Source organism: Callorhinus ursinus, unplaced genomic scaffold, assembly GCF_003265705.2.
Source record: "Callorhinus ursinus isolate GAN/ISIS: 27379988/994484 unplaced genomic scaffold, GSC_fseal_2.0 scaffold15, whole genome shotgun sequence".
Classification (NCBI taxonomy): Eukaryota; Metazoa; Chordata; class Mammalia; order Carnivora; family Otariidae; genus Callorhinus; species Callorhinus ursinus.
This window is the reverse complement of record NW_027397077.1, coordinates 31,181,606-31,197,391: the sequence shown is the minus strand read 5'-3', so window position 1 is coordinate 31,197,391 and position 15,786 is coordinate 31,181,606. Positions and strand designations below refer to the sequence as shown.

The following is a 15,786-nucleotide window of genomic DNA, read 5'->3' as shown; positions in this document are numbered from 1 at the left end:
TTAAGTAAATCTCTCCCTGGACCCAGCAGGAAACACTTCAGGCATATGGCACCACTACAGGTCCTGGACAGAGAAACAGGATGGTGTGGTTCTTGTTTTTGTATCCCTAAATTTCAGACTTGGAACCTAAAATCCTTTAAGTTTTCAGAAGAAAGATCAGTTAATGGATGTAGCCCATCCTGCTTTCTGCATGAATAATAAAAGAAATGCTTTTAGAGATTAACAGTCATACACCTTCAACCCAAAAAGGAACATTTTATGAAGAAACAGGAAAGCCAGTGAAGACACATTTGATTTCTCCCACTCATCCAAATAAAAGTATATAATTTCTTCTTAATTTAAACCTTTTCTTTTTTTTTTTTAGCAAACATATTGTAACTTAAAGAGACTCCTAGTTACACGTAACTTTTTTTTGAAAACTTATTTATTTATTAGAGAGAGAGCAAGCACAAGTGGGAGGGGCAGAAGGAGAGGGGGAGAGAATCTCAAGCAGACTCCACGCTGAGTGCAGAGCCCAACATGCGGGTCTCGATCTCATGACCCTGAGATCACGACCCCAGCCGAAACCAAGATTTGAACGCTTTAACCCACTGCGCCACCCAGGTGCCCCTAGTTACATGTATTTTTAAACAGAAAAAGGATAAGAAATAATAATGTAGGGAATTTAAAGACACATTTTTCTTTAAAAAGGGGATGAAGAAGAGGAAATCTACAGTTTTGTTAAGCATAGTGCATTAACTTTAGGTATAGGTATTCAGTTGTTGTCATGTATAGATAGAATCCATAGCTCTAGAGACACTCAAGGAGACATTTTCCTCTCCCAGGAAGTCAAATTTTCTCTATCAGAAAGTCAAATTTATCCTACAGAATCTGATCCAACTCATGTATATCTTCTAGGGTCACATCCTATCCAAGCAGGAGAAATAAATAATTACTGTGGCAGAATCATTCAAAATCTCTAGAGCAATTATTTATTTCTACAATATAAGTTTCTGATCAGCATTTTGTTCTTTTATTTTTCCAAATGATGATCTTGGGCAAAATGCAGAAACCAAGTACTGTGATTATCTTTATCCTAAGTTTCAAAATAGTCCCCAGCCTTTGTTCATATTCCACTTAGCTCCATAAACTTCGGTGTTTTCTATTTCCACATATATAAATGCATTCAGATACATTTAGCAATGTATGTGTGTACATATATGTGTGTCTGTGTATATATGAATATACATATACATATATGTGTTTGTGTATGTACCTATAGAATGCTTGTGTATATATACACACATGACTAAATACACACATGAACACACACACACACACACACACACACACACACATATTCAGAAACAAGACCATTCCCAAAATGGCCAACATAAGGGGAAGTGTACATGAAGCAAGGAATCTTCAGAACACAAGACCTGCAACGGGAAACAGACTCAATTATTAATTCATGTATCTACTGATGACTACAGTAGTTCTGCAAGACAGGCTCTGGATATATATTTCATTAATAAAATTTCAAAACAATTATTTTTTCAAAATAACAGACAGAATATCCCTTTTCCATGAGCACCCAAAGGATTAGGTGCTAACTTGTTGGCCTCCTGATATGTCCTCTTGGTGGGCAGGGGTGGAGGAGGGGTAGGGGAGGAGGTGTAAAGAGAGAAAAAAAAAAAGACAGAGAGAGAAATTCAAGGCTCCTCTTCCGTCTACATCAACAGATATAATTACTTTCAATCAAGGCTATTCCTGGATCCAATATGAAACATTTCAGTCCCTGGAAACACTACATATAAAGGATATAAGAGGCAGTATGTCTATTGTTCATCTGCTAATGTCCTCAAATGTCACCAGGGTAATTACTTGGATGACATTTATGTGATGCAGCTGGACATTGTTACAGTTAATACAAAGCCTGCCTTTGGCAACCACTTTATTTCCACCTACATCAAACTGTGGGTGCATAATCACTTTTCCTGGGAGAACACCCACCTCCCCCAAAAGACATCTTTACCCTCAGCTTTTTCTTCCTGTGCTCTGAACACTAATATATAATGCAAAAGAAGAAGAAAAAAAAAAAGAAAGAAAAATAGTAATAAGTCATATATCTTTTTCTTAATATTTACATCTGGAACTTTTAGAGATGTTTCGAAACATAATTTATAAGATATAATAACACTGATATTTTCTTCTTTTTTTAAGAGGATTTTGACTATCCCCCAGAGAGAATTCATAAAATGCATAGTTAAAATTTTTTACCTCCATAAATTAATCACTCTCAAAGAACAGATGATTAGCAAAGCCAGATTTTTTTCCTAATATGAATGTAAAAAATATTGTATTAAAAAAACACAGGGATTAGATTGTCCCCCACAAACTCACATGCAAATTGGAGCTTTGCCTTCCGACTCAGAATTGTCCCCAGAGCGTTGGTGGCCAGGCACTGGTACATGCCAATATCTTGATCTGTACGGGGGCTACTGATTGCCAAATTGCCTCCATCCAACCTGTGGTGATAACTCATGGTAAAATCAATATCTGTGCCATTTTGCTTCCACCTTCAAGGAAAAAAAATCAAATTATGTTATAATATACAGAGTTGACCACTCCTAATCTTAAACAACATGAGGTTGTAACTGCTAGGGCCATTTATGTATGCATGTATGTATGTATGTATGTATGTATGTATGTATTTGCTAGGATCATTTAAAACAAGAACAACAACAAACAACAAACATGATTACACATGGAGACAATTTTTCAGTTTCACCAAAGATGACTATATTCAGTAGCTCAGTGATATTAATAACTAGGTTATTTGAAAGATCTTCCACTCTTTATGAATCACAAACATTCACCCACATTGTGTACAAAGAGGCAACATAACTCGACATAAGAAATAAAACTGAAACATTCAGTCGAAGATACTGGCCATTCTATTCTGTTAGCGACTTTTCAAATAACATATACAATACCTGAACCTCCACAACTGATACTAAAAAGTTGGACATTGAAAATGGTTTAGAGATAGAAATCCAAGAAGCATATATTACAAATGGCATAAAGAAAGCCAGCAAAGATTTTCCAATGCCAAGTTGAGGCTGATAACAAAACAGTAATAACCTGCCTACTTTAGAACATGATTGTCTCTGTTCATCTTTTACTTGGAAAATTAATCACACTGAATATATTTCAACAGTACTTAGAAATGCCAACCTAAAATTATACTTTAACAAAACAAATGCAATTTGGGAGGTTTTTATTTTAGGCAGCAAAAAGTCTCTTGGTTTACCTATTAGTCAATAATCTTTTGGTACATGAATTAAGTAGCAGAAGGGCCTTACAGTTATATTTATTTTCAAAGAACTGTAAGATGTTTTAGAAAATTCCATTTGATTATTTTAAGATGAATAAATACCCAGTAATAATCTCTAACCAAACCTACTTCACCCACCTTTCACCCTATAACTTGTAGAAAAACAAAGGAATGGCTTTACCCTTATGGAACATAGCTGATTTCCAAACCACGTATATTTGGAATGGCAGCTTTGTTATGATCTTCCCTTTCATGCTAAAATCATATTAAAAATATTTTGATGAGGGTGGCTAACTGTATAAAAGAAATTACATTTTAGTATTCTTCCAAATGTCATTGACTTCTTTAGGAACATCTTGAAAAATCCAAATGTCTACCATAGTAGAAAAGAAATACAAACTTAGGTAATCCTCCACCATATGAAAGATGAGAAGTGATTGACGAAATATCAAACCAATCAGAGGTTTTCAATCAACTTTAAAATTATTTAGCCAATTCTTGTGTACCTCAACTTCCTTTTAATAAAAAGAAGTTGAAAGACAACAGCCAAAACCAGTGTGTTTCATTTGCCTGAATTTTGTCAATTTTTTTTTCTAGAGAAATCTGTACAGTTTTTTGTTCTCAATGTTTGGAGGAAAAAAATATAGAAACTTTTTTTTTTTAGGCCTATCCCAAGACTCTAATATTCTTCTCACTAGCTCTATAATACTGTCTTTCACAATTTGCTTACAGGGCATGATCTTTGGACCTCCATGTTCCCTTTCATTTTCAAAGCAAAGGATATACCACATTTAGTTTGCTAGCTCTCTTTAATTTTGGAATCAATCGCTGAAATAACTGCTGTCATCATTACATGCTCCTAATTAAGCTTGGTAATTGTTTTTCAACACAAATTCAAAGTTGTTGGCTTAGCTGCAGCAAATGAATTTTTCACAGTATCCCCATAATCGTTCTAATCACTATGGTACAATGATTATTAAACTGTGCATATAGATCAGGGGTTCAGCTCCTGGTATGGGCTTTGTCCTAATTAATATGTTTAAATCAATGGAGGAATAGTATTAATGAATTCAAGTGATTGTCATAAACACATTACTGATAGGATTGCATACCTAGGAGAATTTTCCTACAATGCAAAGTAGGACATATGCTTTAAATGATTATTTTTAGCATCTGCATTAATATCATATTAATGCCAGGAAACATAATGAATTTGAACTAAAATCTTGACCTTTTTCTGGAGAACATCCTTTAATATTAAGTAGTGAAGCCCTGTATCAAGAATATAATGGCTTGGGGCTATGTTTGTTGTCCTTAGATAATATGCGTGTGTGTGTGTGTGTGTGTGTGTGTGTGTGTGTGTGTGTGTGTTTCAGAACTAGGCCTTGTTTTAGAATTATATTGAGTGTTTGTTAAGAGTGTTTATTTCTGAGCCCATTCCTCGACTCTAAAATCTAAATTTGTAAGTCTCTGGGTGATTATAATGTGCACTAAATTTGACACCACTGACCTTGTGGAAAGAGTCCCTGGCCTAGCTTTGACATTCCCTTCCTGTGTATCCCTGGATGAGTCATCTAATTTCTCCAGAAGTCGTATCAATCAATTATAAAATTTGTACAATAATGTATATCCTGCTTTATCCCATGGGGTTGTTAAGAAGATGAAATGAGAAAATGAATGAAAAGAATGAAGGGCAGAGTGACTACTGCTATGATTTTTACTCAAAGACACCTAACCCTTCTCAGACTTAAGAATGTCTTCATGACTAGGGTAGAGCAGACTAAATTAGAGAAAGGAACTTCCGGTGGTGATCAGGTCAAGAGGAGAGCTGTCAGAAATCCTCCAGGACACTCAAAGACCTTCTTCTGATAGAGTGTATCTGGCACAGAAATCATTTATGTGTGTGTTGCTTCATTTTCCCAAATAAAATAAATATTCTGAGCTGGAAATAAGCTCATTGCTATCTGATTAGCTTAGACTTTTTTTTTTAATTTTTTTATTGTTATGTTAATCACCATATATTACATCATTAGTTTTTGGTGCAGTGTTCCATGATTCATTGTTTGTTCATAACACCCAGTGCTCCATGCAGAACGTGCCCTCCTCAATACCCATCACCAGGCTAACCCATCCCCCTCCCCCCCTCCCCTCTAGAACCCTCAGTTTGTTTTTCAGAGTCCATCATCTCTCATGGTTTGTCTCCCCCTCTGACATACTCCCCTTTTCTTCCTCTCCTGTTATCTTCTTCTTTTTCTTTTTTCTTAAAATATGTTGCGTTATTTAAAGATAAGCAATCCCATCCAAGTACCAACTTTGGGTAACCCATATTCCTTCCCTTTACAAAGCTTCCTCTTTAATTTTCATGTGTTCCCTGGTCTGTAAAAAATTAAGAGTGATCTTTTCCACAGGAAAGATTTGTTCACCCTTGCCTCACATTTCTGTACTTTTACAAGCACACTGAAATCCTATTTGTTCATGTGTGTTCACTTCATGGGAAGTGACTGGAAGACAAGTTGCTTTTAAACTATTTCCAAAGTTATGCTTTAGATATTGCTTATTTTCCCCCATGAGACTTATTTTCCTAAAGAGAAATTACTAAAAGAAGGAAAACATGTGGGGTGGAGGGATGGGGTAACTGGGTGGTGGACATTAAGGAGGGCATGTGATGTAATGAGCACTGGGTATTATATAAGACTGATGAATCACAGACCTGCACCTCTGAAACCAGTAACACATTATACATTAATTTAAAAAATAAAATAAAATAAAATAAAATAAAATAAAAATAAACTCCATGAGGGCTGGAAAAAAACAATAAAAACAAAGTAAAGTGGAAAAAAAAAAAAGGCCTATGGATCTCTGCCAGACTGCAGCAGACTGTTCATTTTATCCAGTTAACCACTGATCACCTTCTCTCACTTACTTGAACTGATGTTTTGATTCTGATTCTGCTTTTGCCCTCTTCTGTGAGGCTATGAAACTTAGTATTGAGTTCTGTTCTTTCCAGCCACACAATCTTCCTTGCTATTTTTTGGACATTGTGCTAACCTAATTTAAAAATTGATTTTGGGACATCTGGGTGGCTCAGTCGGTTAAATGTCTGCCTTTGGCTCAGGTCATGATCCCAGGGTCCTGGGATGGAGTCCCACATTGGGATCCTTGCTCAATGGGGAGCCTGCTTCTCCCTCTGCTTGCCACTCCCCCTGCTTGTGCTGTTTCTCTCTCTGGCAAATTAATAAAATCTTAAAAAAAAATTAAAAATTGATCTTAACAAGCCAACTAGAGAAAATATGTATGAACCAATCTGGGAAGGTTGAATACTAGAGAATATTGGATAATATTAATGAATTATTGATAAATATTTAAGTATGATAGTGATATTGTAGTATGTCAAAGAAAAGTGTTCCTAACTCTGGAAATACATACTCAATATTTAGGGAAAAAAAGAATAAGGAAAACATGTCTTAAATCAACCACACCTTCACATTATGGATAAGGAAGCTGATGACAAGACAGAGAAATGATTGTTCCAAAGTCACATATTAATTATCAGAGCTGTGACTAGAAATGATAACTCTTCATTCTAATCAAAGGTTCTTTCACATGACTTCACAGTATATTCAAATTATCTCAAATAATGTTAGAATGTCTATCATAAAGATTTTCCCTCTATTACACACATGCACGCTCACACACACACACACACAGGTTATGAATGAGTTTTTTTAATAAAATTTAAGTTAGAAAGGGTCATATTAAAACTAAAATTTCACATTTTGTTGCTAATGTGCATTATCTGAAATATCTCTGCCCTTTGCTTTATTATCATGGAAATTGGATCTGAGTCTGACATTTAAGCATTAAAAACAGCTCTTTTTTCACGCTCTTTCCAAAGCCTCTTGCCTATGTGTATTTTATGCTATAATATTAGAGATGAGCTAAAACAGGTTAAGGGGATTGAAAATAAGAAGCTAAATTACCTGTCTTTAGCCTACTAATTTACAAGTCTGTTAGAAACAGAAGCCTTTAACAACAGTGAAATTTGTAGTCTCTTCATTCAGAATATTTCTTCATAAGTAAAAACTAATGAGCAAATTGTCATGAGATCCACTACTTTACATTTTTCTGCTTGTTACAAGCCAATTATATAACTGATTGATGATTTATCTTATCTATACTTAGCAAATATTTCTTATTTTACAGGAATTCATGTATAGTTTATCCTCTAATAAACCCTACCAATGGTGATGATCAATCAAGTTAGCTCTCAAAAATAAAATTACAAGTTTAAGTATTAACTGTGAAAAATGTATTAATCAGATTTTTATATATTTAACCATACATTAAATTAAATAAGACCAACGAGTGTTTAAGGCAAACAAACAAACATACAAACCCTGAATTGAGAGAACCAATTTATAAAGTAAATGATCACCTAACTGATGGGCTTCATTTGTTTGGGTATGTTACAGATAGAGAAGCTTTAGTAAGTAATGAGAAGACATAGCTTTTCAGTTCCTTTGTTGTAAAAAAAAAAAAAAAAATGCCGAAGTAAGTCCAATAAAATACAAGGTGAGAGTTGTCTCTAACTTTGTGCATTTAAAACATTTATTAAATTAACTAGACATTTTAAGATCAAAATATTTATACATATAAATATGATATTTCTAATGCAACATAAAAAAGTAGGCAAAACCAGTTTATTTTGCTAAAATGGACTGAAATTGTTACTTTTCATGTGTGTCAATTCAATTTCACTGCTAAAAATTGGGCTTAAAAAAACACTTTTAGAACACAAAGCTACAACAGTCATTTTAATATTTATTGTCTTTCCTGATATTCACATTGCATATGCAGTTCTTACCAACAAAATATCCTTATTATTTATACAAGCATGGTATATACATGTATATGTTTTTAAATTTGTGAATTCCACTCACAATGTGGATCAAATTCTGCCTTTTTTGTTGTTGTTTAGAGAGAGAGAGAGAGCACGTGCACATGCATGCTTGCTCAGGAGTAGGGGAGGGACAGAAGGGGAGAGAGAGAGAATCTTAAGCAGTCTTCATGCTCAGTGGGGAGGCCCATGCACGGATTGATCTCATGACCCTGAGATCATGACCTGAGCAAATCAGGAGTCCAACACTTACCCGACTGAGCCACCCAGGCACCCCTCTGCTTTTATTGTAACCTCTTAAGAACAAAAACGTTACTGACTCTTCCTTGCTGTTATTCTACAGGTAATATGTGAGAAACAAACACAATTTTTTTCTACTTGCCCAGAAAAAAAAAAGACCTTTTTTCTGCTTTGAGGGTACATAGCTGTCTTCAACATGTATTTCTAAAATCAGTGCTTTTTGGGCAATGGGATATGCCGGTGGAGTCACAGAAATTGATCTGATAAAATAAAAAGTCTGCATCTTGTTTAAAATTGTTTAGGGGAATATTTTCACAGTCATTGTAACTGGGACAACTGAGCCTGTAGCCCCAAATTGGGGGAAGAAAGCAGCTTCTACTTTAGAGTCTTTCAAATTAAAGAAGCAAATCTTTTCCTTTTCTTGCTTTTCCCATCCTTTCTATTTCTCTTTCTTGCTTTCTTCCTATCTTCTTGTGCCTCTTTTTACTTGTCTATTTTTTCCTTCCCACTCTCCCTCCATCTTTCTGTTCCATTTCTTTTCTCTTTTTTCCTTTCCTTTCTTTTTCCTTATTTCTCTTTTTTTCCCCCCTCTCAACTCTAGCCATAATATGGCACTCCATGGCACCAATCTCAAGAATAACTCTTCTAAGTCAATCTAATGAATAAGACAGAGTCCTGGGCGAGGGGTAAGGTAGTTATCACCTGGAAAGTGGAAGGAGGGAACACTTGAGGATACTGAAAATGTATGTATCTTTATTTGAGTGGTGGGCACCCAGCTATATACCCATGTAAAAAATCACTGACTGAGCTGCACCCTTCAAATTAGGTAAGTCTAAGCACTTTATTGTATGTATGTTTTACATCCAAGACAAAGAAAAAAACAGTGTTGTGCCCAGAGCTAGGAGTTTACCTATAATGAGGTGAAGGGTAACCACTGGCGGCACAATTCAGGATGATTTCAGATTTTGATAAATCCAAAGGAAAAATAACATCTTGTGGCTCCTGGGTAAAAATAGGATGACTCAAAAGACCAGCACCTGAAAACAGAAGAGTAAACACCATGTGAAACATTTGACCCTGGTTTGAATGCAACTCTGTATTAGATATCAAGTCAATATACATTTTTTTAACTTTTATTTTATTTATTTATTTATTTATTTATTTATTTATTTATTTATTTAACAGAGAGAGAGAGAGAGAGAGACAGCTAGAGAGGGAACACTAGCAGGGGGAGTGGGAGAGGGAGAAGCAAACTCCCTGCTGAGCAGGGAGCCCGATATGGGGCTCGATACCAGGACCCTGGGATCATGACGTTAACCCGAAGACAGATGCTTAATGGCTGAGCCACCCAGGTACCCCAACTTTTATTTGAAACAATCTCAAATACACAGAAAATCTTCTAAGAATGGTACAAAGAAATATTTTTTTTCTGAACCATTCAGAATAATTTTGCAAACCAATGCCACATCATCCCGAAAGACTTTTATATTTCCTAAAAAGTACATTCTTGTATATAAACTCAGTAAAACCATCATATTTTTTAAAAAAAAACATTGACTGAATACTAGTATCTAATCCATTTCATCATTTTTCTAATAAAATCTTTTATAGCAAAAGGATCCAGTCAAGAATCACAATTTTCACTTAATTGTATCTTTTTAGTCTTCTTCAGTGTGGGACAGTTCCCTACTCTTGATTTTTCTGACTTGGACATCACCAAAGATTACAAGGCAGTAATTTGGTAAAGTTTCACTCACTTTGGGTTTGTCTGAGCAGTCAGCTACCAAGGACAGGGTAGTGGACCTGGTAGGAGATGTATGTTGAGGGTACAGGTAATAAAAGGGTCTATGAAGACTTTAAAAAACAGTAATAAAACCAGTGAAAAATGACTCTTATTTTTAAAAATTATCACCTTGAAGAAGACTCCTCGTCCATCTGCCAGAGTATATTGATCATATTGTCTTACCCTCTGTCCCCTGTTCCCTTCCCCAGCTGGGTGCTCCTTAGTGTCTGTTTCAGTATGATTAGATTCAGGAATACTGTGTGCTTTATACTGCGTCCTATCAGGTGGTACAGGACTTCTATTTGCCCCAAAACTGCTGAAGTTAACTTTGGTCACTGATTAAGGTACTGCCTGCCAGACTTCACTATAAAGTTACTTTCTCTCTCTCTCTCTCTCTTTTTAAAAGATTTTATTTATTTATTTAAGAGAGAGAGAGGGGGCACAAGCAGGGGAGAAGGGCAGAGGAAGAGGGACAAGCAGACTCCCCACTGAGCAGGGAGCCTGACACAGGGCTCGATCCCAGGACCCTAAGATCATAATCTGAGCCAAAGGCAGATGCTTAAGTAACCTAGCCACACAGATGTCCACTTTTTTTCCTCTTTATAATTAGTAAGTATTTTGTGTTTAGGTATTTTTAAGACAATGCAAATATACTGCTCTTCATTGAACATTTAAGTGTTTTATTAATATATTTCTATCAAACTTGTCTACTATGTCAGTGTGAATCCATGAGTTCTAATTTTATTAAACAAGTTATAAGCCATTAATATTATTTTGATGGCCAAATTGTCAATGATTTGGCCAGCAGGAGCCCATTTAAAGTGGTTTGTCTTTTTGACATGTGCCTATCATACTTTGAATGCTTCCTTACTTTCTGGTACAAGAAAGTGTTCCAGAATTATCTTGTGTATCTCCTACCCTCACCATGGAAGTAGTCTCCGCACCTCCCCGCCCCCCTCAACCCGACCACCAAGGAAACCTGGATTCTTTTATTAGAGAATGGTATTTAGAAACCATGATCTGGATGTGAAGTGTACTCAATGTTATTGAGGTGTTCTTTTTCTGAGGCCTTCTCATTCAGCATGTGTCTATGTGTATAGACATATTTATGCATTTGTTCAATTCCCCTGTATATAACTAATCTCCAATTACTGCTACCACCTTTGTAAAGGTCCTTGTCACCCTACACAGGTTCTGACATGTGCTCCCAAGTTTACTCCCATACCTGCCCTGAAACCACTTATTGGGCTGTCTCCTCCCTTCTCACCTCCCTCAGGTTCTGACCTTGTGCAGCAGCCCACCCTTTGTGGATTCTCTTTCACTTCACTTGAGCTCTGACACGCTGTGCATGGTCATATTCCAAAGTGCATAATTTTCTCACATCCTTCAGATATAACAATGCACACTGAACACCCCTTCCCTATGGAGACTGTCCTCACTCTGCTTGGTTCCAACACCAGAATCCAGGTTTCCACCTTCATCACCCTTTCCTGGCAATGGAACCCTCCTGAGCCTTCTCAGACTCTGATATCCTGGGCCAGATTACCCCACCATAGGCATCCTTATTGCCTTTATCGAACTCTGCCTCTTTGCCACTGAACCAACACTGCCCTACCCTTTATCCTGCAAGGATATGTTTCTCATCCCTCTCAGGCTCTATGACCGCATGCTGGGCCACTGTAATTCTCATCTTCCACATTCATGTGGATGCATACCTTACTTAGCTTCCTTCATGGCATTTAGACTGAATTGTTAAGAAAAAAAAGGAAGGGAAAAAGGAGGATGAAGAGTTCAATTCTCATGTTTAAGGTGAAGAAATGCTGTTTTGTTGGTTTTTTTTTTTAAGTTGAAATAAACAACATAAAGCATAAATCTCATCATATTAAGACTTAATTTTAGGACACCCAGTCCATAACTCTAATAGTTATATTTGAGAGACATGTAAGAGCATGGTCATCTCCTCTGCTTACCATAGTTCTACATCTCAAAGTTGGTAGGTCTTTTGTAGACCATTCAGGTTAGACTTTTGGTATGGATAGACAATAGAGCTAGTGATTGAGAGTCTGTGCTCCTATGGGCTGCTTGGTTGGTTCAGTCAGTTAAGTGTCTGACTTTTGATTTCAGCTCAGGTCATGATCTCAGGATCTTGGGATCAAGCCCCACATCAGGCTCTGCACTCAGCAGGGAATCTGCTTGAGGATTCTTTCTCTCTCTCAAATGAATAAATAAATCTTAAAAAAGAGAGAGAGAGAGTATGTGTCCCTGAATCAAATGAGCCTTAGTGAGTTTGAATAATTCTCAGTATCTTCATTGGTAAAATAGACATATGTATATCAAATGGTTGTTTTGAGATTTAATGGTATACTGCTTAAAAAGTCCATCATATTGTTTCTGGTACAAGGAAATGTGTAGTCCCATATCATGACAATCACAACTACCATTGTCATCATCACCATTATTATAGACAAGGAAACTGAAACTCAGGAAGTTGGATCATCTTTTTTTCCAAATTCACCACCTGCTTTAAGAAACAGCAAGAAATTAAACTTGGGTATCCTGATTCCTTCTTCACTGTTTTCATTATCCATTCAGATCTAATTCCTTCCCTTTAGTCTTCCAAAATATTTGCACCCAAGTAAAATAAATTATTTTGTTAACTTTATTTTCAATTATAATTTCAGTATACTCCATCAATAACCTAGAAGTGGAGACAGACAGGTTTTAATTCTAGCCTTGTCAGTAACTAGCTACATAATGGTGGACAATTTACTTAACTTTCAGCTGTAAAATAGCCATATTTAAGTCTTATATGTTTGTGTTGTTGTAAAAGCTAGTTGAGAAAGAGTGGGCTGAAGATGCAATACAGACTCATTTTACTCCAACAGCTGATGAAATGGTCAAGAAATTGTAAATGCAAATAAACAAGTAAACAACAGAAATGAACAACGTCTGAACAAGAAAAGGGACAAATCCCATTGCCATTGACTTTAATCAAAACAAACAAAGAAGCAAACAACAACAACAAAAACAATGGTGCAGTGAGAAGAATTTGCTCTGTTCAGAGAAGTGAATTTTTGACTCTTTATTCTCATCCTCACTTCCAGTGAGATTTACTGGTGAAATGACAAGTTATGAGAATTCTCATAACAACCTCCAGTTCTGGAGTTAAGCACAGTCGTATATAAATATATATTTATATATATAATGCATTTTAATATTTTTCCTCTTCAGCCGGAAGAGGAGTGACAGAGCTTATGGTAAGCAGAAAGTGAAGCAGGGAAGTGTGAATAGTAAAGCTGACTGTATTTTACAGACTAATAGTTTCATGCCTACACACTCACTTGGTAAAACCTCTAGAGTCCAACACTAATAAACAATCCATCTCCCCAGGGGAAGTATACCCATGACTCCTCCACCAATAATGTTGCTACACACCACTTATAAAGAAATAATAAATAAATAAAAACCTTAAAATAAAGAGAAGTACCCAAGTTTCCCAATAAAGACTGAACTTCCTCAATCCCATCATTCCCTCAAGTTAAAAATGTGGGTACTCGTGATGTATTCAGCTTCCAAACTGGAGCTAAGGGGGAAGGAAAAAAAAAAGGTCCTTGATATGATAAGACAAAAGTTAAGAAACATCCCTCTCTAAAGTAATACATGAATTGTCTGTACACATTTCCTCAAGAATGAGCAAATGAAAAGAAATGGAAGAGTAACTATGCAAATATATTGCAATGATAAAAGTGAAAAACATAGCATGCCAAAGATAGACAGAATACCAATCTAGGAAATTTCTCAAAATTATTTCATGCTGTAGAGTAAGAAAATGAATTCAGAAAAAGCTAACATAACTCAGTGGCAATGAAAAAAGAAACAAGAGAATCAGATAAATCAGGAGGTTACAAATGTAAGGATACAAATTGCAAACCAAAAAGCATCACTAAAGAGCTAATAAATCAATTAGAATAGGTAAGCAACAAAACAGATACCCACTGAAGTCAAATTACTGACGTAAAGGGACATTTTGAGGTAATTGTAATCAATGAAGTTGAAAAAGCACAGATCAAAAGCAACTGAAAAATAGGCAATGAACAAGAAAGATAAAGATGAGCAAACATAAAATCTTTGATGTCATTGAGATAGAGAATAAAACAAACGTATCAGCAGCAGATATCATAAAGAAAATTTCCCATATATTTAAAGAATATACCATGTTTTAGGACATTTAAGAGAAAGCACTTAATACCAAGACATGTGTTACTTAAGTGATCTTCAAAGTTAAAGAAAAGCTTAACAAGACCAGGATGAAACAGAATATCATCTAAAAGAATGAAAGAAAATATTAAATTAATCTAGATTTTAAAATGGCAGGCTTCTATACCAGAAGACAGTGGGCAAGAAAGTTTACAATATTCTGAATAAAAGGGTGACATGTCTATTATCACCCACCACACCATCTTCCAAGTATAATGGCATCCAACATTCTTTACCATAAAAAAAAAAAAACAACCTTCAGGGGACTGTAACATAAATGACTATTCTTAAAGAAATGACTTAACAATGAAATCCATCCAATTAAAAATGAATGAATATATAAATCTCAAGAAAGAAGGAAGAATAGGAGGCACTTTGAATATATATAAATATAAAACTAATACTTAAAATCCATGTTATTTTTAGTTATAGAACAGAATATGAAAACTATAAACTTGGATAATGTACATATAATAATATAAATAGAAAAATGAAGGGTCATAAGGGAATATAAATAGAAATGTGTGAGTGCTGGGGTGCTTGGGTGGCTCAGTTGATTAAGCGTCTAACTTTTGATTTCAGCTCAGGTCATGATCTCAGGGTCCTGGGATTAAGCCCTGAGTCTGGCTCTTTGTTCAGTAGGGAGTCAGCTCGAGAATTTCTGTCTCCTTTTCTCTCTGCCCCTCCCCCATGCTCTCTCTCTCTCTCTGTTTCTAAAATAAATAAATCTTTAAAAAAAAGGAATGTGTGAGTGCTAATATCTTTTACAGCAGAGTCAAATGATGAAAATACATATGTATTATATGTATATACAGTTTTTAAAAGCATAAACACTCTAACCTCTTAGTATTATTTAGTATATTTTAGAGAAATCTTTTAGAAAAACAAATACAATTATATATATCTTTGTTGACTCAAATAATTTATTAGAAGTTCAAAATTCTCTTCATTTTTACTTTTACTTTATCCTTTTTTTTTCTTCAAGTTCTAGGGAAAATGTTTATTGAAAATATTTTTTCTTTAAATTTTTTATTGTTATGTTAATCACCATACATTACATCGTTAATTTTTGATATAGTGTTCCATGATTCATTGTTTGTGTGTAACACCCAGTGCTCCATGCAGAATGTGCCCTCTTTAATACCCATCACCAGGCTAACCCATCCCCCCACCCCCCTCCCCTCTAGAACCCTCAGTTTGTTTTTCAGAGTCCATCGTCTCTCATGGTTCATCTCCCCCTCTGATTTTCCCCCCTTCATTCTTCCCCTCCTGCTATCTTCTCCTTTTTTTTTT

General features: G+C 35.5%; 1 protein-coding gene across 1 annotated transcript in view; it reads right to left on the bottom strand.

The window, feature by feature from the left end:
• The window catches only part of CNTN6 (contactin 6), a 273,227-nt gene that overhangs the window by 142,309 nt on the left and 115,132 nt on the right, over positions 1–15,786 (bottom strand). Inside the window, 2 exon segments of the mRNA XM_073901777.1 lie at positions 2,383–2,558; positions 9,364–9,490. Coding sequence (XP_073757878.1) covers positions 2,383–2,558; positions 9,364–9,490 — 303 coding nt within the window.